The sequence below is a fragment of the Halichoeres trimaculatus genome, unplaced genomic scaffold (genome assembly GCF_033239565.1).
Source record: "Halichoeres trimaculatus isolate MK-OKI-2021-1 unplaced genomic scaffold, fHalTri1.1 fHalTri1_scaffold_3, whole genome shotgun sequence".
NCBI lineage: Eukaryota > Metazoa > Chordata > Actinopteri > Labriformes > Labridae > Halichoeres > Halichoeres trimaculatus.
In genome coordinates this window covers 2,211,476-2,232,892 of record NW_027437181.1, presented here as the reverse complement: position 1 = coordinate 2,232,892, position 21,417 = coordinate 2,211,476, and the positions used below count along the sequence as shown (strand labels likewise).

Below are 21,417 nucleotides of genomic sequence, written 5' to 3'. Positions count from 1 at the left end.
ACTATTTATTCTTAATATCTAAACTTGCAATGCTGTGTTCATGTCCAGCATGGAAAATCAACTACTCTTTAATATAAATAAATTACTTTAAAATATTAATAAAATATTCATAAAATATATTAACTAAATTATAATAACTATAATGGTAAAAATGATAAATAACTAATAATTGATTATATCTACAAATATTATTATTATTAATAATAATAATAATAATAATAATAATAATAATAATAATAATAATGATGATAATAATAATAATAATAATAATAATAATAATAATAATATTAATTAATAAAATAATAATAGATAGTTAATAAGTTATTAAATCAACAAATATTAATAATAATAACAATAATATTATAAATGATTAGTAAATATTCTTGATAATTAGTTAATAATTAATTACATCAATAAATATTTGTTAATAATAATAATAATAATAATAATAATAATAATAATAAAGTTATTTATTTATTAAATCCATGTTAATTAAAATTTTAATTTACCTGTAAAACTACCTAAAAAAATTTCTTCATTACTCTTGGTTATGGTGTTTCTGATCTTACTGGGGGAAAATGAGGGATAATGGAAATGTGTTTATGTGACTAGGTTAAATTAACTAAAAATCAAAGCTTATGAAGCTTAAAAATAAACCTGAAACAAAAATCCAAGTTTCCTGAAATCAGATTAATGTTATAGTGTGTCACAGACGTCTTTTTTTTGTCGTTTTAATATCTTGAAATACAACATTTTTCTGGACTCATCAGGAAATGTAGCTCATAGTTAATCTGTCATGACAATTAAAAAAAAAAAATCGGACATGGTAAACACTGGCTTGGGTTTCATTTTTTACAGTGTACTAGAAACTTTGAGCCAATTTTTTTAAGCTCACAGAGTCGACTGATGCTAAAACTCAAACAGGCAACTCACTTAAAGAGCGTCTGTTCACACATAAAAGTTTTTAGACTGAGTATGAGACAAATTCACCTGATCAGTCCAGAAAAATGTTTTATTTAAGTTATTTAAGGACAAAATGAGGTCTGAATTACTGCAATGAGATAAAAAAAATAACTGCCACAAGAAAAAAGTTTCTCGTATTAAAACATTACGCTATTTTCAAGAACTTGACAAACGTATTTTTCTTTTACCACAGACGGTTTTTTGTTTTTTTTAACATCACATTGTGAAAGAAATGATTTTTTACACCATGTTCCAGCTTTTTAAACCTCTGGTGGAAAATTTCAGGTTAGATCCAGGAGAAAATGTGAACCGTTAGCATTCACATGTAGCTCACCCTGAAAACGTCAGGAGTGTGGAGCATGTGTGAACACAGCTTCCTGTCTAACAGCTTCCTGTCTGAGGAGGAGTTTCTGAACCTGAACCACATGCAGAGGGCGTGAACGTGGACTCACCATGGGCGTCTTGTACTTGTGGATCACCACTTCTTTAGTTTCAGGAACTATGTCAGTGCAAGAGACAAAACACAGAATTCAAAGGCAGCAGGAACCCTCAGAGGCTGAGAGCTTTGGGGGGCACAGGGAGGGACTTTGGACAGGGTGTAAGATGAGATGTGGGCCACGAAGAGTCCAGGAACAGTCAGAGGAGCTCACTGAGGGCTGAGCAGCTCAAATGCTCCAGGTTTAATGATCAGATTCAGTCTTTGAGGCCTGTGTGACTGACTGAGACTCAACAAGGATTTAATCTGAGCTTTGACTGTTGGTCGGACGTTCATGACCCACGAAATGGACAAATAAAAACACAGATGTCATATCTCAAAGACTGCAAAGGTTTTAAAGAGTTACAAATATGAAAAATAAAAAACCACCCCGTCCCCTCCAGTGAACCGAGACGTCACAGAGGAGCAGCTACAAGAGGCCAAAACCCTCTGACCCAGGACCCCGTCACTGCCCACAGGATGGGCTGACTTTTCATTAGTAACTGAGAACCCGTAGCAGAGATGAGGAGGCTGAGGTCTGGACAGATGAAGAGGAGGAGGAAGGAGGGGGAGCCGCTAACTCCTCCACAGTAAGAACAGATCTCTGCATGCTGAGACTCAGAGGAAGATGAGGGTGGGACAGAGGTGATGGAGAGCGAGTGATGGAGGAAGCATGAGGAGGGCAAACGGATGGAGTGGAAACAGAATCAGAAACAAAGGTGAGGAGGTGTGAGAGTGGAGACAGTGTGTGCAGAGAGTAAGGAGAAAGGTGACAACACTTTACCTGCTGGAGAATGAAGGTTTTCATAGTGGCAAAGATGAGGGCAACATTACAAAAGCAGCACAGAGACACGGCAGTAACCCAGCCTGGCTCTCTACCCTCACCCCTGATCCACACATGCTGCTCTGTCCCTCTGGGGGGCGCTGTTTGGATTCTTTCTGGAGCTGAAACCTCGACCCTAACTGTTCGACCTGCTGCTGAACATCTGACCAACAACTCCTACACTGAGCATGGTTTTGAGCTTAGCAGCCCCGTGCCCCTATGTATCTGTAGGCCAAAGTGACAACAAGCTAACTTTGTCAGTTTGTAGCGTAGCTTAGCAGCTGCTATATTTCTCTCTCCTCACAGCCCGGTGCTCTGAGACGTGTCTGTAACGTGTAACGTTAGTGAATCCTGGTTCTGTCCTACCAGAGCTCATCTACCAACTCCAACCTCACCAAGCAGAGCTAACGTAACCTGGCTCTTCATTTTATTGATAGACTCTCAAGTTTGAACAGACCACTGCAGAATAACTGCTGACTGTGGGTTGGAGGCAACATTAGCACAAACACATTAACCTGGGGTTTGGTCTTTAGCTTGTGTTTTAGCCTTTAGCTCTCTTTTCAGCCTTAAGCTCCTGTTTAACCCTTTAGCTTGTGTTTTATCCCTTAGCTCACGTTTTAGCCTTTAGCTTGTGTTTTAGCCTTTAGCCCCCTTTTTAGCCTTAGGCAAATGTTTTAGCCTTAAGATCAAGTTTTAAGCCTTAAGCTCGTGTTTTGCCCTTTAGCTCACATTTTACCCTTTAACTCATGTTAAACCCTTTAGCTAATGATTTAGCCTAAAGCTCATGTTTCTAGCCTTAAGCTCACCTTTAAGTCTTTAGCTGTCTTTTAAGACTTTAGCTCATGTTTTAGCATTTTACTTTTGTTTTAGCCTCCAGCTTATGTTTTAGCTTTAAGATCAAGTTTTAACCTTTAGTTCATATTTTAGCCTTAAGCTCATGTTTTAGCTTTTAGCTTGTGTCTTAGCCTTAAGCTACAGTTTTAGCCTTAAGTGCCTTTAGCTCATGTTTTAGCTTTTAGCTCTCTGTTTAGCCTTTAGCTAATGTTTTACCCTTTAACTTGTGTTTTACCCTGTAGCTTGTGTTTTAGCCTTAAGCTATTGTTTTAGCCTCAAGCTTATGTTTTAGCCTCAAGCTTATGTTTTAGCCTTTAGCTCTTTGTTTAGCCTTTAGCTCAGGTTTACCCTTTAGCATGTGTTTAAGCCCTTAGCTTGTGTTTTATACTTTTGCTTGTGTTTAAGCCCTTAGCTATTGTTTCAGCCTTTAGCTCATATTTTAACTTTTAACTCTCTTTTTAGCCTTTAGCCCTCGTTTTAGCTTCTAGCTTGTGTTTTAGCCTTAAGACCATGTTTTAGCATGTAGCTTGTGTTGTAGCCTTTAACCAACGTTTTGGCCTTTAGCGCATGATTTAGAATTTGAATTTGAATTTTTTTGGTCCCCCGTAGGAGAAACTTGTCTTATGGGGGACCAAATAAGTCATTAGCTCCTGTTTTAGCCTTTAGCTCGTGCTCTCTCTCTCTCCTGTTTCTCTTTCTTCTTCTCTTCTGTCCTTTTTCTGTCTGACAGTTAGGCTCCAGTGTCCACCATCACTACAAAATTAATCACAGAAATCGTTGTTGGCGTGGTGTTGTCATGAAGACTTAGACGTGCTGTAAATCAATCTGGCTTTCAGCTTTGTTGTTGCTCTCTTGTAGCCCCTCTAAATGTCGTCTTAGTTTTATTTTTCTTGTTTTGTTTCTCTTTGTTGTGCATCGACTCTCTCTCTGCTGATCGGTTAAGGCAGCTCATCTTTCTGTCTCCAGCCTGATCAAACTCTGTCCCTGAGTCCATCCAATTTAGTGCACCCTCATTAGCTCTCGTTAGCACATTAGCCATGGAGCTGAGTTACTGCCGTGCCGAGTACAGGCCTAGAATCAATAGATGGTGTAATTACCAAATTCCTCCAGGACAAAGACTCCCTTCACTGTATTGCACTTTTTAATGTGACTCAGCTCTATGAAAACCTAAAAACAAACAAAAAACAAACAAAACAAGACAGAACATTATTAACTCAACAACACTGGATGAAAAGTAAACACTTCATATTGAAAAATTAACCATGTTAAACTTGTTTTATTCAGTGTGAAAGGTCAAAATAAAACAACTACACATGGAGTGCAAGCCTTTAACAGCTAACCAAAGGAAAAGAAAAGCACACTATGAGAAGTTTCCATGATCAAACGCATACATGGGCGACGGTTAAATGAGGAGAAATGCTTAAAGTCTGCTCAGAAGTTATTACACATGACTGCTTTCAGTGGGAGAGTGGGAAACTTAAGGGTGTGTCAGAACGTAAACATCAAAAAGTAGATCAACAAACACGTTTCTACGTCTGCTCAGACATGTATCATGGCCCATATGATGCATACATGGAAGATCCATAAAAATGGAGACAAGGACACAAAATTAGGTTTTTGCCAAACAGCTACGAGAGTGAAAAGAAAAGACAGAGAAAAACAGAAAGAAACCCAAGAAGATGTCACTGCTAAAAAGCAAACACAGCAGAGGGTGTGTACCTTCCGCTCCTTGCAGGGGGAGAGAGCATGGGAGAGAAATGGTTTGGATTATTATCGGACAGAAGAGCACAAACACTCCACCACACTCCAGGAGAGGGCGCTATCGGCAGGAGCCGCGTGTGGGTTCAGAGTCCAAAATCTAGCTAACCAAGTGACAAGAGCCAATGTTGACGAAAAAACAAAAATCACAAGAAAAATCAGCCCCACACTTTGGGATGTAGGAGAAAAAAAGAGGGCTAGAGGTTTCACCTTTGAGTTCCTGGACTTTTAAGATCTCAGTCCCCCAGAGCCCTCCATGCCTCCTCCTCCAGCAACAACGGCTGGCACCAACACCACCGCGCACACAGCAGAACAGGCAAACGGGCGGTCACTGATGCTGAGGTCAGCTCTGGTTCTGTCCGACGGCGGAGAAGCCCAGACCCTGACCCTGAGCTCAGTCTGAGTAAGACCAGGAAGAGGTCTGTGTGGAAGAGCCCTACGCTGCGGCCTGTCTGACCGTCAGCAGGTCGTTAAGAGATCCAACCGTCTGAGAGTCAATCCTACCAACAATTCTTTAACTTTTTTAATCATTTTAAGTTTTTTTTTTACTAAAGTCTGACCCTGACTGTAATCCAGATTTGTTTTGGCACAAAATGTCTCTAAACTGCGTTTTTAATGTTGTATTTGTTTTTCTGAAGAATTAGTTTTGCTTCTTTGGGCTTAAATTTCTTTGACAAAACGACTGAATCATAGAGAAAAGAAAATTGATAAACGGCTGAAAATCTGAATAAATGTGCAAGAACCGACAAATCTTAATGTCTAAATAATTCAAGTGTTGAAATGTAAAAAGCATTTTCTTGAGTCTTATACCTTGTCATTTTTCATGTGCTGCATTTATTCATTGCTCTTTTTCTGCTAACACTAACTAGCATTATCTCACAGATAACAAAAATGTAAACAAACCAAACGCTCTGATACGCTCACATCCTGTTCATAAATGGAAAATCCGATACTCCCACCAACAAGCCAATTCAGAGGGATAAAAACCACAGTTCTTAAGAGTGTCATCTTGAGGCTGGCTGCAAACAAATCATAATTGAAAAAAAAAACCTTGCAAAATTTTGAAATTCAAATAATTTTTAAAATTTGACAAAATTTCTTTTTTTTTTGCAAATTTAATTAATCTGATTTTTTTTTATTTTGGCAAGATTTTTTTTTGCAAACTTTTGAAATTTCAAATAATGCTTTAAATTAAAAAAAAAAACAAAATTTGACTTCTTTTTTTTTTTTTCAAACTTAATTGATCTAATTTTTTTTATTTTGGCAAGAATTTTTTTTGGAATTTTTTGAAATTTCAAATAATGTATTGAATTTGACATAATTTTCTAAATTTGATATTTTTTTAATTTTTATTTTTTGCAAATGTAATTAATCTATTTTCCTTAAATTTTTGCAAGAAAATTCTTACTAATTGTTGAAATTTCAGAAAATGTATTACATACGACACAATTTTCAAAATTTAATATGTTTATTTGTATTTTTTTGCTAATTAAATTAATCTTTTTTTCGTAATTTTTTTGCGAGAAGATTCTTGCAAATTTTAGAAATTTCAAATAATGTTTAATTTGACAAAATTTCAAAATTTGATATTTTTTTTATTTTTATTTTTTGCAAATTAAATAAATCTATTTTTCTTTATTTTTCGCAACAAAATTCTCGCGAATTTTTGATTCAATTAATGTATCTTTTTTTTCCACAAATTTTAATAAAACAAAAAACTACACATCACATTAACAATTTTATAAACTTGAACAACTTCTCCTTTATATAATTAATCATTAGATTGTACTTTGTTTAGATTTGTATATGCCTTATTGTGAACATAGAGTAGATTTTTTGGCTCCTGAATGACTTTAATCCAGCTGAGCTGAGGTTAAACGGCTCCTATAACAGTAAAGTTTTCTGACTCCTGCCTCTGAGCCTACGTCCACGTTCTGTGCTGTGCACTCACAAGTGATTTTTGCTACATCTACATAGTTTTAGAACAGAACAGAAAATGATCTGAATAAAGACGCTACGACAGGTTTGGTGAAACACGTGGTCTCTGAAATTGAGGAATTTCTGTTTTCTGATTCTCACAGCTACCCACAGCATCAGGTGCTCACAGAGTTCATGTTAGAGCTCTACTCTACGCTGAGCTGGAAAAACTCATTTCAGATCACTTCCATTGGGTCAGAGTGGTAATAAAAACTCTTCGTTTGGCTCTCCACCCGTTTCAGTATGAGGCATGAAAATTTAAAGTCAGGCCAAAGAGCCCCAGGCCGTGAGGAAAAGCAGCAGTAATTACAAATGGCTCAATGCAGCCACATCCAAGTTAAAGGGTCTGTTCACCAAATTATTCAGAAACATTTTATCCAGCTGAGCAGATGGTTTTTAAAATGGAAATGAACTAAATTTAGCTGAGAGGCAGCAGAGGAACATTTCTGTTTCTGACCTGACGCTCTGGGGAAACTGAGACAAACGCTGAAGACGAAGAACTTTTTAATTTTGGTATATAAAAAACCTCTGGGGAAACTGAGACAAACGCTGAAGACGAAGAACTTTTTAATTTGGTATATAAAAAACCTGTTCGCAAACTTTCATCCACATCCAGCCGACACAACGCTGAAACACACCCTGATGTTTCAGGAGCTCTGTTTGTTTCTAAACTTCTCTCCAGATCCAGCAGCAGAGACTGAACCTCGACGGTAAAAACCAACAGCTGGAAAATTAAAACCTGAGCTGGAGATGATGAAATGAAGAGGAGGCTCAGCGACAGGAGCGGCTCATTTAACTCTGAAGTTTGATTTGTTGCCCAAATAAAATTCATTCAGAACTTTCAAGAACAGTCTGCCTGTACACCTGCCCGCAGTGTTTCAGCTGTCTTTACGTTGTTTTTAAGCCTTTTTGTATTTTGGTCAACTAAGGTTGTTTTTTTAATGTTTTAAATATAAATAAAGTTTGACTTGACCTGTGACTGCGTGGGAGTAGAAGAGAAGGCGATTTTCCATGCTGGACCTGAACACAGCATTCCAAAGGTTTATAATGAAAAATAAATATGTTGAATTGAAAAACTTTTAGATTTTATAATCAAACAAACAAATATTTATCTTCATATAGAGGGATTATTTGTTAATCAACAACAGTGGATGTGCGCGCAACTTGGGTGCAGAAGCACTGGGGAGTATAAAGGTTTGTCAACTGATGTGGAGGAGTTAACCACCAAAAAATACATTTTTAAATTATATATTATCACATGGACAGATATTTTTAGCGGAGAAATCCGGCGTGTACCCAGAGAGCATTATCTGTGGACACTTACCAGACTGTGACAGACCAAGACGTAAACATGTGTCAATAAATCAGAAACCCTCCCAAAGAGCTCACAGACTGCTGAGTCTGAGACCAGGTTCATGATAGAAGAACCAGAAACTACGTCCAGAGTTTATTATTTACCCGCAGACGTCGCTGGTGTTTCAGTGTAAAGTGTGACCCTGTTAACTGGTGACTCTCGGCCGTTAATCACTGATACCTTCAGCTGAGACCATTGACTGTATATAGAGTGGACAGCGTGGCTCTGTCATTTATCATTGTACGGTTTTGAAGCCAAAGTTCTCCCCTCACAGGCGCAGCCAGAGTCTGTGCAGTAGAGACTGTGAGGGATTCTGGGAGAATCTGAGTGGAGCTGGGTGACAAAAAAATAACTATCTTTTTCTTTGGAGAGTCTCATCACTTCCTGACTCTACCTCCCAACATATTTTACAATCCCCGAAAAAAATACACGAGAGCGTCAGCTGTCAGTCATCGTTAAATGTGACGTAAAACCTCATTTTTAACCTCATATAACTAATGTAAATGAAACTTTTCAGAAAATAGAGGACCGGAACAAAAGACAGCCAAATGATATTTTCAAATCACCACAACAATCAGACGTGAGAAACATTTCTACCAGGTGTATTAATTTTTTAAAGTTTGGCCACAGCCCATCTGGAATGACTGGGGAGATGGATTTTTTGACCTATACTGCAGCCAGCCACCAGGGGGAGCAGTTTTTGTGGAGACCTCACTTTGAGCTGAGCAAAATGACGTCCATTTTTTTTACAGTCTATGGTTGTTTCCCAAAGCCCAGGTACCTTGCCTTGCCTTGCCTTGGAAGGCAGTGCCTCCGAAGCCACTTCCTTCCAATCCAAGGCAAGTGTCCTGCCTCTGCTCAAAGGAGATGCTAATGGAACAGCCTACAAAGGCACATTATGGGAGGAGCTCAGACGGCTACAAATATTGTCATAGCTTGCCACTTTTCTACACTTTTTGCTTTTTTATTGTCACATCATTGACACTGCAGGTGCGGCTTCTCAGTAATTATAGTTACGTGAGTGACACACAAAAGAGTTAAGTGGTGGACATGGTATAACTTGTCATTTTCAGAGGTGTATTTTGTTAGTTACTTTTAAAATAGAATTTACCACGCGCCTCCGCTGGTGCGTCTTTTCCTTCCATTTTTTTCCTTTTTTGTAGATTCACGCGTTGCATGTTGGGTATTTATGGCCATGGCAAGGTCGCGAAGGATACACTTGTGTGTATCCTCGGTCAATTAGCCACATGCTAACCAAACGGAGGACATATGTCTCCGGGGGACATGAACATTGGAACAGCACTTGGGCAGCGACTAATGATGTCGATGCCTGCCCACGCCCACATCAGACCAAGGCAAGGCAAGGTACCTGGGCTTTGGGAAACAGCCCGAGTCTGGGAGTCCCCAGTTAGCATGGTCGCTATTGACTCCAAAACACTAGTTGCTCTGTGACGGTCAAAACTTGACAGACGTTGCCTCTGTTGTAAAGCATCGTTTCTAAAAACTGACCACAGAACAACCGAACATTTTGACGCTGATAATGAATTTGAATATAAAGTTTAAAAAACGCTAACTTGTCTGAACGAATGGAGCTAAACGCTGCTTCTGCGGTCAAAATGCTTGCGCATCTTTATGATGATGTAGACTGATAATCCCTCTATAAACACACAAAAGTACCAAAAATTGGTACCCTTGAGTACCGATACTGTTTGTCAGGTACTGGGCATTGGAACCGTGTCAATTAAAATGTGAAAGGTACCTATCCCTATTGGTAATTCCTCATTTTCTGAGGGGATTTCTTTTCACTGCGTGAGCTCAAACCTCCTCATTCCATCGTCACAGACTGATGACATCACAGCTCACCTGTCCCTCAGGTTTTTGTTTGATAGAAATCTTAACTAAAAAGGAAACTTCACAACAAGGCGTCTGGATAATTCAGAGTGAACAGAGCTTAGCTGCTGCTGCTGAGCGTCACTAACGAGATTCCTGACACAGTTCTCTGTGGCTCTCTAAAAACTGACCCTGAAACGATGGTTTCGATTTCTTTTGGCCGACCAAAAACTTCCTGATCTGAGGAAACACACACACCACGACCACGACCACCCGCTGGTGTGAAGACAACACAAGACGATGCTCGAGGGTCCAAACTTAAAATGTGAGAGTTGCCGTTAAAGAGCCAATTATTAATGAAAAGTCTTTGCTCAAGGGCACCGTCTTACCACTGATGCACAGCACACACACACACGAACACACACACTCACATGTAAACACTTCCTCTTTCACTCACAGGAAATGAAAAACGACGTTTGAGCACCACGGATGTCTAAAGAAAGCGGTGTGGAGAGGCGTGTTAATACGGCATGCGTATGAAGACAAACACTGAGAAAGAAGACGAACTGAAAAAAGCAAATCAAAAAAAGCAAAAGCACAAACAGGAACTCTTCCTCTAGGGGGAGCATCAGGTGTCAGTACACGCCAATCAGACGCCAGAGGTGGCTAACGTTTGGACGGTTGTTGTAGCGACGATAGAGGAAGGAGTCACGGGATGACATGAGGCAAACAGGAGAGATGAGCAGGAGGTCGGACAGGAGGACGGGCGGTCTATCATGACTGGTTTCTGGTATCATGCCCTGGTTTGTGATGAGACGCACGTCCTCGGCCGGGGCTCTGGACTCTTACCTGGCTGTGCATGAACTTCAGGTTGATTCCCTCCAGAGTGACCTGCAGCAGTCCGCCTTCACCCGTTTTCATGTCCTGGACTGGGAACTCTCCACCCAGCTCCGGACCTGCAGGAGATCACAGACGTTTGGAGATAACGTGAACAAAACGTTGAAGGAAACATTGAATTTAATATTTCATAAACAGGGCTCTACACCAACTTTTTCAGTTGGTCGCTCCATTTAATAATTAATTAATTAATTAGTTTATTTATTTATTTATTTGGGGGGGGGGGGTCAGTAAATCTAGCTATGATTTTGCTGAATATTGTATTGTAAATATGAAGTTTGCAACAAGCACTAGTTGACAAAACAGGTTATTTCTTTTATGCAACTTTTAAGGAAGACAACAAAAATGCTCTTTTTAAAATAGATAAATAAACAAATACATCAAAATAATAAAATAAAATAAAATAGAAAAAAATAAAAAATTAAAATAAAAAAAATAAAAAATGACAGATAATAATAATAATAAATAAAAAATAATAAAATAAATAAACAAAAATAATAGAATTGAAAAAAAATAATGAATTTAAAAAAATAAAGAAAAGAATAAAAGTATAAAATAAATAAATAATAAAAAAAAATAAATAAATTAATTAAAAAAATCTTAAATAAAAGCAAAGAATAACAACAGACATGCATGTGTTAACAAGTCAGAGTTATTTTGACTAACAAAAACATTTTCGTTGAAATAAAAATTAAAAACGAGGCTTTTTATAAAACAATAACTAAAATTCTTCAGTGAGTTTACAAAACTTACTAAAATAACCTAAAATGATACAGAAAATGTCTTAAGTTTTCGTCTTTGTCAATTTTTGACATACAAAGTCACTTTTACCAATCGGGAGTGCTGACAGGCTGACAACACTCCTGAATATGGAGGGAGTCTCCCATTTTTCAACCATTTCTCCTTCTGGTCTCCCAGCTTGTGATTTCTCCTGACTGTCCCCAACTCTAAGTTTGCTCCAGTGATCGCTAATATTTTTCTAAATCAATCAAGTCCCGTACTTGGGGGTTATATTAAAACACAAAAACCAACCACCCCTCTCTGTCTTAGTTGGTTTGATCCAAAACGCTGCAGGAGACCTCAGAGACAGAGACAGGTAACAGTACAGCACTTGTTGATGAAGAGTTTATCAGAGCCTTAGCTGTTTTCTTTCTTTAGTTTTGTATTTTTTTAGGTGTTGACACGACATGTCATGAGTTAAACTCTTGCACTGGTTAAAAAGTTGGTTCATCCTGTGGTTCGCCCTGATCTCTTGCTAGGCACCGCCCTGTTGGCTATGGCTGCTTTTTGCAGCAGCTCTCGCTTCTTTGTCCGTTTCTTGTAATTTTTTTTGTCTCTTTTTCATAATCTTTGTATTTGGAGTGGATCATTACTTTGTATGGCTCATTTGTTGGTCATGGACACCAAACTTTTTGTGTCTTCAGTGATATTTTTACTACTTTTCTCCTGTGTTTGTCTGGAGATCCTACATGTAACCATGACTGCATTGTCTACATGTAAAATCAGCTGTTAGCAGCCTGTAGCATGTCAGTGCTAACTGGTGCTAGGCCAGATGTTTCCCCACAAGGTGAGGAGAAGGAGGTGAGGACGACGTGCTGGTTCTCAGGTGTGAGCTAAGAAGTGACGACATGGACCTGTCCTTCCATCCGTCGTTATTGGAAACGTAAGATCCACACAGTTTAACCACAGTTTTGTTTCCGATACCAGATCTAGCCCCAGCTACCTCCCTCCATCCCTTCCTACCTGGTTTGATGCTTTGTTGTCTTGCTGCAGCTCTTTCCATACTGTCTTTGACGCAGTAGTAGAGTTCACGACACTAGAAATGAAGACAGGAGAGTTTTTAGGGTTTAATAATGAATATTCTGCTGACGTGAATCAAAGCAGCAGCAGCAGCAGAGAGCGGCCATGTCTCACCTTTTTGGTATAGAACTTATTGAGCTGTGTTTCTTGGCCGTTGCGTCTCCACAGACACAGCACCTTGGTCTTGGGGCAGTAGGTCATGTTGATGAGCTTCTCGTACCACCAGCGCTCGTACACGGTGCCGATGTTGCTGCGCAGAACAATGCAGTCATCACAAACCTGCAACAAGACGGAGAAACATTAATTAAAGCGACACCGCCACACTGTTTCAGCCCAGATTCACAAAACTGTGAGAGCACCTCCATGAAGAAGATGTCTCCTGTGGTGTCTGTGCCGGCGTGCACCACGAATGTTTGCTTCTTGATGTGACGACTTCCACTGGGCCTGATCTGCAGCTCACGGCCGTTCTGCAAAGATCAGAGAAAAATAAATACAAAGGATGCTCCCTCAGTCAAAGTGAAATTAAAAAAGAGGGACAGACAATCACCATGTTGGCCAGTTTGTCCAGTATCTCGTTGATCTCTTGGCTGTACGTGAGGCCGATGTGAGACTTCCCCATCAAACGCCTCACCTTCTTCCTGATGTCGTTTTTGTTCAACTGAATTCAAAAGAGGACAAGCATTAGGAAAACATACAACAACAACAGAGTTCGATGATGAAAAATCAACCAACAGGCCTCCGTACTTTCATCATCAGCATGTACGCGATCATGTTGTGCAGCAGCGTGGCCAGGAGTCTGTCTTCATCGTCCTCCAGACGCTTACGATCGTGATCGCCAAGTGATAAATATCTGAAGACAAACGAAACACAGACGAGCAGGAGGGTTAGTTCACATAAAAAAGACTTTAGTTATACTGAAAAATGACTGATGTCACGAATCCCCACCTCTCGATCATCTCCTGAGGTCCCTGGTCCATTCCCATGCCCTCGCGCTCCAACATCACAGCGTCCAGATACGCGTCCTCCCAGAACTGCAGCTGGTCCCACAGCGTGGAGCGCTCCTTACCTGAGCCATGAACACAGCACACATGAGGCGTCTATGATCTGTAAACCTGGACGCTTCTGAGTCCAAACACAAACTGAATGATCTGCAGTCACAGGCACAGAGTAAGAGGCCATGCTTCCTCACACACAAGACTAAATGTCAACTACAGGCTAAAACAGAAAGCTGTCCTTTCAATTCAGAACTTAAAGAGGCTGTGAGGAGGATCTGTTTAATCAAACTGCAGCGCCACCTTTTGCCCCTGAGTCTCTCAGTTTGTCCCGTAGTTTAGCAGCTGCTATATTTCTCTCTCCTCACAGCCCGGTGCTCTGAGACGTGTCTGTAACATGTAACGTTAGTGAATCCTGGTTCTGTCCTACCAGAGCTCATCTACCAACTCCAACCTCACCAAGCAGAGCTAACGTAACCTGGCTCTTCATTTTATTGATAGACTCTCAAGTTTGAACAGACCACTGCAGAATAACTGCTGACTGTGGGTTGGAGCCAACGTTAGCACAAACACATTAACCTGGGTTTGAGCCTTTAGCTCGTGTTTTAGCCTTAAGAGCATGTTTTAGCCTTTGGCTTGCATTCAGCCTTTTGACCTACATTTTGGCCTGTAGCTCATGTTTATGCCTTTGGCTCATGATTTAGCCTAAAGTCCATGTTCAAACCTTTAGTTTGTATTTTACTCTTTGGCCCTCTTTTTAGCCTCTAGCTTATGTTTTAGCCTTAAGACCATGTATTTGGCCTGTAGCTTGCATTTTAGCCTTCAACATATGTTGTTGCCCTGTAGTTCATGTTTTAGTCTTTAGCTCATGTGTTAGTCTAAGGCTCATGTTTTAGCCTCTTGCTTATGTTTTAGCCGTAAGACCATGTTTTAGCCTCTAGCTTCTATTTTAGCCTAAAGATGTTTTAGCCTTTAACCTACATTGTGGCCTCTAGCTCATGTTTATGCCTTAAGCTTATGTTTTAGCCTTGAGTCCATCCACCTTTAGCTTGCATTTTAGCCGTTAACGTATGATTTTGCCCTGTAGCTCATGGTTAAGCCTTTATTTTGTGTTTTAGCCTTTAGCTTATGTTTTGGTCTAAAACTTATGTTTAAGCCTTTAGCTCCCTTAACCCTTTACATTGTGTTTTAGCCTTAAGTCCATGTTTCAAACTTTAGCTTGTGTTTTAGCCATTAACTTGTGTTTTAGTCTTAAACTCATGTTTAAACCTTTAGCTCTATTTAGCCTTCAGCTCAGGTTTTACCCTTTAGCTTGTGTTCTAGTCTTAAGTCCATGTTTCAACCTTTAACTGGTGTTTTAGCCTTTAGCCCCTGTTTTAGCCTCTAGCTTGTGTTTTTATCTTTAGCTTCTATTTTAGCCTTTTGCTTATCTTTTAGCCTGAAGAGCATGTTTTAGCCTTTGGAATTTCTATTAGCCATTAGTCCATGTTTTTAACCTTTAGCCTGTGTTTTAGCCTTTGGTCCTCGTTTTAGCCTCTAGCTTGTGTTTTAGCCTCTAGCTTGTGTTTTAGCTTAGGAGTAGCATTGCGTAATAACCTTTATTGGTGCTGACAACCTAATTTTTAAGAGTTGATTAGAATCAGGCAGATATCCAGAAGAGAGACTGTTTTAAGTTTACTTAGAAACTCCTTACAGCCCCTAAGATGCAAAAAGCCACAAATTGATTGAAATAAACAAATTAACTGATTTCCGACCGACCAAGGATAAAAAAAAATACCAAACCTCTCAGTTTCTAAATATACTCTCAATACATGATTGAATTATTCACACCTGAGCCGTTTCTTTATCACTCTGCAGCAGCTCATTGGTAAACTCGTCATTTCTCAATCAAATCACCAGCTGCTCACTGAGTGTGCTCCACTTATAATTACACTCCTGACAGCACCTGAAGGCTACACACACTCATCTAATATACACACCCATTCAGTGCTGAGCTTGTTGGTCCACGTGAAAACCAGCCACAGTTGAGAAAGTACAAATTAAAAACTAAAGAGCTAAGAGTTAAAGTGAGCTGTTCCTGACTTCACTGTGAGGGAAAATATTCAGTGTTTGGATTTTAATATTTGTTTCACACACGTGCAGATCACCACCAACAGACAACACAAACCCACAACGCGTCACATGACAGATAAAACACAGAACCACAGATACATGCCCACCAAACACAAACACATACAGAGAAAAGGGGCAAAGGATTAGCCCTACTTAGAGAAAAGGTTTCCATGGCAGCATCCTCTAGCTGATCCCAAACGGAGCTCTTATCCCGGCCTGAAGAGTTTCCCAGGAGGAGCAGCAGGAGGAGCGAGGAGCAGCGAGAGCAGGAGGAGGGTTAGGTGAAGAGGTGAGTAGATTAAACAGAGACAACAAGAGAAGAGCAAGCCAAGAACCCACCCCAGAGAAACCACACAAAGACAAAGACGTCCCAGGTTATTTACCTGATTATTCACAGGACACACAGAAAGTCGTTTAGGATTAAAGAAAGATAAACGTAACTTGGTACTTTAAACATTTTAACCTCGATCCAATCTTACAAAGCGTCACAAAGCTCTCTAATATTTTCATCTTGGTCAAAAACAGAAGTGGCTTTAGGTCTGCTGAGTCCAGTGTTCGACAAACTACTTAAATTATTGACCAGGGAAAGATATTATTGCGTTACTTTTTGAAAAACCGTCAAATATGTGAAAAAAAATCAGAAATTTAGTTGGTGAAACGGAACTTTGCCGTGTGCTTTGGATGGTTGTCCTGCTGGAAGGTCCAGCCACGTCTCATCTTCATCATCCTGGTGGATGGCAGCAGATTCAGATCAAGAATTTCCCCATACATGGCTCCATTCATTGCTCCGTCAGTTATATGAAGTTTGCCAACACCATGAGATGAGAAACAACCCCATGCCATGATGCTTCCACCTCCAAACTTCACTGTTGGTGTAGTGTTTTTTGGCTGATGTGCAGAGCCATTTCTCCTCCAAACATGGTCTGTAGTATGACAGCCCAAAAGTTCAGTTTTGGTCTCATCTGACCAGACAACATTCTCCCAGTATTCTACAGGCTTGTCAAGATGCTGTTTAGCAAACTTTAAACCAGCTTCAACATGCCTTTTCTTGAGGAATGAAGTCTTGTGGGCTGAGCGTCCATAGAGGCCATGGCGGTGGAGGCCATTGCCTATTGTTTTCTCTGTAACAATTGTACCTGCTGCCTCCAAGTCTTTCTGGAGCACTTTCAGGGTGGTCCTTGGCTGGTTGAGTCCTCTTCTGACTATATTTCTGACTCCCTGGTCAGAAATCTTCAAGGAGCTCCTGTGCGTGGCCTGTTGATGGTAAGGTGGTGCTTCTTCCACTTGTGAATAATGGCCCCAACGGTGCTGACTGGAATATTCAGGTGCTTTGATATAAGTCTGTAACCAGTTCCATTCTGATGCTGAGCAACAATCAGGTTGTGAATGTCTTCAGAGAGCTCTTTGCCTTTACCCATCATGAGGTGTGTGCTATTTAACTGCTTGGTGAAAAAAAACGACCTTTTTTATAGGACCATCAATTTGCTCTAGCCCAGCTGATGTTGGTTTGCACTAATTGGAAGTTCAAGTAATAATTACTGACAGATTTCAGGTGGTATGGTGCATTTCCTTGCCAAAGTATACAGCCTTTCCATGGTGTGTTCAATACTTTTTTCCTCTGTTATCATACTTAATTCACCATAATCATTATTTATGGACCTGAACGTTGTGATTTCTTTTCATGTGTGGATTATTTGAGTTAATACCAATGTCTGGGAGAAATTTTGTTTGAATTGCAGCTTTGGAAATAAATTTAATATAAAGGTAAGGTATTTTGTGCTGTATGTTTAAGGATCTAAGGTCTGAAAATGATTCATGTTTTCTTTTACAGAGCAACAAAAAAGACGTTAGTAAAGTGACGCAACAGTCCAGGGTCATCAGGACTTCTGGATTAGTTTTTGTTGTGTGAGAACAAAAGAAGGAAACGTATAAAAGTTGACTTGTTCATCACAAACAGAGACAGACTCAGAAAGAGGCAGCAGACTTACCCAGCAGACCTTCAAACAGGTAAATCCTCATACTGATGTCCTCCATCGGCTGTGCAGGCGGCCCCTTTGCCATTGCATGAGTGTGATCCTTAGCCCCTGGTTTCAGAGTGTGGGTCTTTCCCTGCACAAACACAACAAAGTCACGTGTGCGTATTTTTAAAATTTGATGCTTCCAAAAACACTACTGTTGCCGTCACAGACAGGTATTTAAAAAGGGGGAATCTTATTTACATAAATCATCTAAAACTCTGTGATGTAGATCTTTGGATCCAGAACCACAGGGTGGATAATTCTGTGACACACCTGTGCTCATTAAGCCAGTGTAGGGATCAAACTAAGGGCTGCAGCTTTGATTCAGAGCAGGTTTACCTCCTGCAGTGAGACACACGTTGATGAGAATGGTCCCAGTGTGCAGACTGAACAAGGACGAGTCTATACACAGGACTCCTGAGGGGAACAATCCTCCGTTTAAAGACATGATGTGTTCAGAAGTTTACACAGCAGTTACACTCCCCAGCAGTGAAGCGTGTGCAAAGAAAGATCCATTGGCATCATGTCAGTCAGAGTGAAGATGTTTCAGAGACGGACGTAAGGACCGGCTGATTTTTGTTAATGATAAAATGATGCTAAGATCTTTTTGGGATGGATGCAGACATTTTTTTCTGAAGTATCTTCTCTAACATCTTCAGCTTGAGGAACAACACAATTCAAGCTGCCCTCCAATATACATGGTTGATATGTGGCTAGACATTAGCAAAAAACTAAAAAAAAGATGAGTTGAGCCATTATATCAATATATGTTACCAAGTTAAAGTATTCTTTCAAAAAATTTTTTGCAAATTTTTGAATTTTTTACAATTTTCAAAATTTCAATTCTGCTTTTTTTTTTGTGCAATTTCTAAAATGTCTAATTTTTTTAAATTTTTTGCAAATTGATCAAAAACAAAAAACACATTAAAACAACATAAAGATGATAATTTCAGCCATAATATCAATATATGTTATCAAATTCAAATATTATTTCAAAAATTTCGATATTTTTTCAAAATTTTTATTTGATTTTTTTTTTGCAAATTATTGAAATTTTAAATTTTTACAATGAAAGAAATCTTATTTTGCTATTTTTTATTTTTGAAAATTCTAAATTTTTTTAAATGTTTGCAAGTTTCTCAAAAATAAAAAAAAAACATTAGCAAACAACAAAAAGATGATGAGTTGAGCTAAATTACCAATATCTGTTATCAAGTTCAAATATTAATAAGATTTTTTATCTTTTTTTTGCAAATTTATTTGTTTATATTTTTTTGCAAATTTATGAAATTTGATAATTATAATTTTGTTTTACAATTTTACAAATTTCATTCTTGAGTTTTTTTTTCCATCAATTTCTAAAATTTCCTATCTTTAAATTTTTTTGCATATTTATTTAAAATGAAAAAAAAAGACTTCAGATGCACAATTTCATATATTTCACAATTACTTCTCATTTCGATAATTTTTCACTATATTTTAACTGTGTTTACAATTTTATACACTTTATGGTTTTTATTGTGAAGCTGAAGATAAGTGGCTCTTATAAAATCCTAGTCCTGCTTTATGAGTCACAGCCTTTGATGCTGCATCCATTAAAATACAATATCTCCGTTAAGCTACAGCTCTGTGCTCCTAGGCTTTGTTAGGTTGACACAAAACAGCTGATTAAATTTATTTCATTATTAAACAGTGTAAACTCCTGTCCACCCCCACAGCAATTGACCCTGAAAAAATGTAGAAAACTTGTTCCTGTTCAACTTAATCGTCTCATGTGGAGCTGATTTCTGCACAAACTGTGTCCTGACCCTGGACGCAGAACGGGAGTTTTGATATGTGAACAAGTGTTGGTGATTTCAGGCTCTGTCACTCCTAAACCACCATTAAAGATCAAGGCAATCCTCAAAACCCTGGATGGGGCAGGATTACTGACAGAGGAACACAAACACTTTCCCAGGTTTGAAACTTTCCAACATTTTGTTTTCACTCAGTAAACAACACTTTGAAATCAGATTTTAATTATGGATTCACATCTTCATATGTTCATTTGTTAAAAAGATATCAAAGCAACAGACAGATTACTTACAAACACGGTGCTTGTAGCTGGGTTGGTTTCAATCTCGCTGTCAGAGAGGGTCCCTCTGGACTGGTTCAAATGAGGAGCGACCCTCCCCAGGCCGTCCCCTGCTGTGCTGCTCAGGTCACTGTCGGCTCCCAGAGTCTCTCCAGAGCTGTTGCTTATCTGAAACACACAAACCCAGGTGTAAGGGCAAAACACAGAACAATGGTGTGTTCAGTTTGTGCAAGTTCTGAGTGGGAAATTTCAACTCGAACGCTCCCTTAAGTCAGTATTTCCTACTGGGATCCACACCTCCCCTTACACAGACCGAGTTTACAATCAAAGATGGCTGCCTTGTGTCTGTACAGTGAGCCTTTTTTTTACATTTTAAACTTACGAACATTAAAAAAAAAAAAAAATTGATCCCATGTTATGTCTACCATCTTTGCACACTCGCTCTGAAACTTCTGTCTGTCATTATTTCCAATCAGATCAGACTGGTTACCAAAACAGATGTTTGGTAAATGACCATCGAAGAGACAGAAGAAAGACTGTCTGTTTTTTTTTCAGTGGGTGTTGTGCTTGCTTGTCAGAAAAATATGTTTCAAAAAAAGGGATCCTTCTGATTAATGATAAAAAAAGACCCTCCTATTTTTTGGGCCAATTTACAAAATCAAACCTGACTTTGCTTTTTGCATGGACAAATATGGAGCATGTTATGACTGTTTTTGTTTGTGTTACCATACTGTTCAGCGTTGTAGCTGGTTGTTTAAGATGTGCTTTGCCTCTGATTTAAAAAACAAAAAAACACTAATTTTTCATAATTGAAGAAATATCTGCAGGTATTTCAAAACAAAACCTGGGAAGACTGTGAACAGTGTCTGAGTTGGCCGTGCCCTACCACTGTGCTGGCCTCTGAGTCCTGGCTGGTGCTCCTCGTCAGGACCGGCGGCTCTGAGCTCGTTACAGACTCTGTGTCGCTTTTCTGTAAAGAGAGAATTCAACAAGACGGGCTCTGAAACTGAATTCTCCACTTGACTTCATCGAGTTTTCATGGAGAAATAAGCGTCAAACAAACCTGTGATCCAGACGTGACGCTGAGGCCACTGTCAGCACTGATCTGTGATTTCTTCTCCTCAGCGTCCGCCACCTGGGGGCGCTGCTGCTTAGCTCCATCAGACCCTGCAGGACAGACACGACTCTCAGGATGTTTTCGTGAATGGAGCTGCTTATCTTCTTGCTCTACTGAGAGTTTCTTCACTTAAAGCCACCACAGCACAGCAACACTGATGCTAACAGCTGAAGTGCCAAAGCCTCCACTGAAACACTGCGAAGCTGACGTTACCTGATTCACCTTTGTCTGTCAGAATAAAAGACTACGAGCCTCAAACGGTTAACATACTGTGTGACTATGAGTAACCAAATGTAAAGACACAAGAAATCTTCATTAATTATATCTTCACGACATTATAGATAAACAATACTGCTGCGTAACTGTGTGCTGAGACCAGACAGAGAAGTTACA

At 39.3% G+C, this 21,417-nt stretch overlaps 1 protein-coding gene across 22 annotated transcripts in view; it reads right to left on the bottom strand.

The window, feature by feature from the left end:
* madd (MAP-kinase activating death domain) overlaps positions 1-21,417 on the bottom strand; it is an 83,542-nt gene that overhangs the window by 3,162 nt on the left and 58,963 nt on the right. For 7 of the 22 annotated variants that reach the window (XM_074665757.1, XM_074665754.1, XM_074665745.1 and 4 more), the window contains 14 exons: positions 20,971-21,074; positions 20,794-20,877; positions 19,920-20,075; positions 17,804-17,924; positions 15,969-16,031; positions 13,657-13,777; positions 13,456-13,561; positions 13,259-13,369; positions 13,071-13,178; positions 12,826-12,990; positions 12,655-12,727; positions 10,864-10,970; positions 4,193-4,262; positions 1,416-1,462 (listed from right to left, as the gene is read on the bottom strand). In XM_074665757.1, coding sequence (XP_074521858.1) covers positions 1,416-1,462; positions 4,193-4,262; positions 10,864-10,970; positions 12,655-12,727; positions 12,826-12,990; positions 13,071-13,178; positions 13,259-13,369; positions 13,456-13,561; positions 13,657-13,777; positions 15,969-16,031; positions 17,804-17,924; positions 19,920-20,075; positions 20,794-20,877; positions 20,971-21,074 — 1,436 coding nt within the window. The remainder of the gene's footprint in view (positions 1-1,415; positions 1,463-4,192; positions 4,263-10,863; positions 10,971-12,654; positions 12,728-12,825; positions 12,991-13,070; positions 13,179-13,258; positions 13,370-13,455; positions 13,562-13,656; positions 13,778-15,968; positions 16,032-17,803; positions 17,925-19,919; positions 20,076-20,793; positions 20,878-20,970; positions 21,075-21,417) is intronic. The other 15 variants (XM_074665756.1, XM_074665758.1, XM_074665766.1 and 12 more) reach the window with 6 other exon arrangements.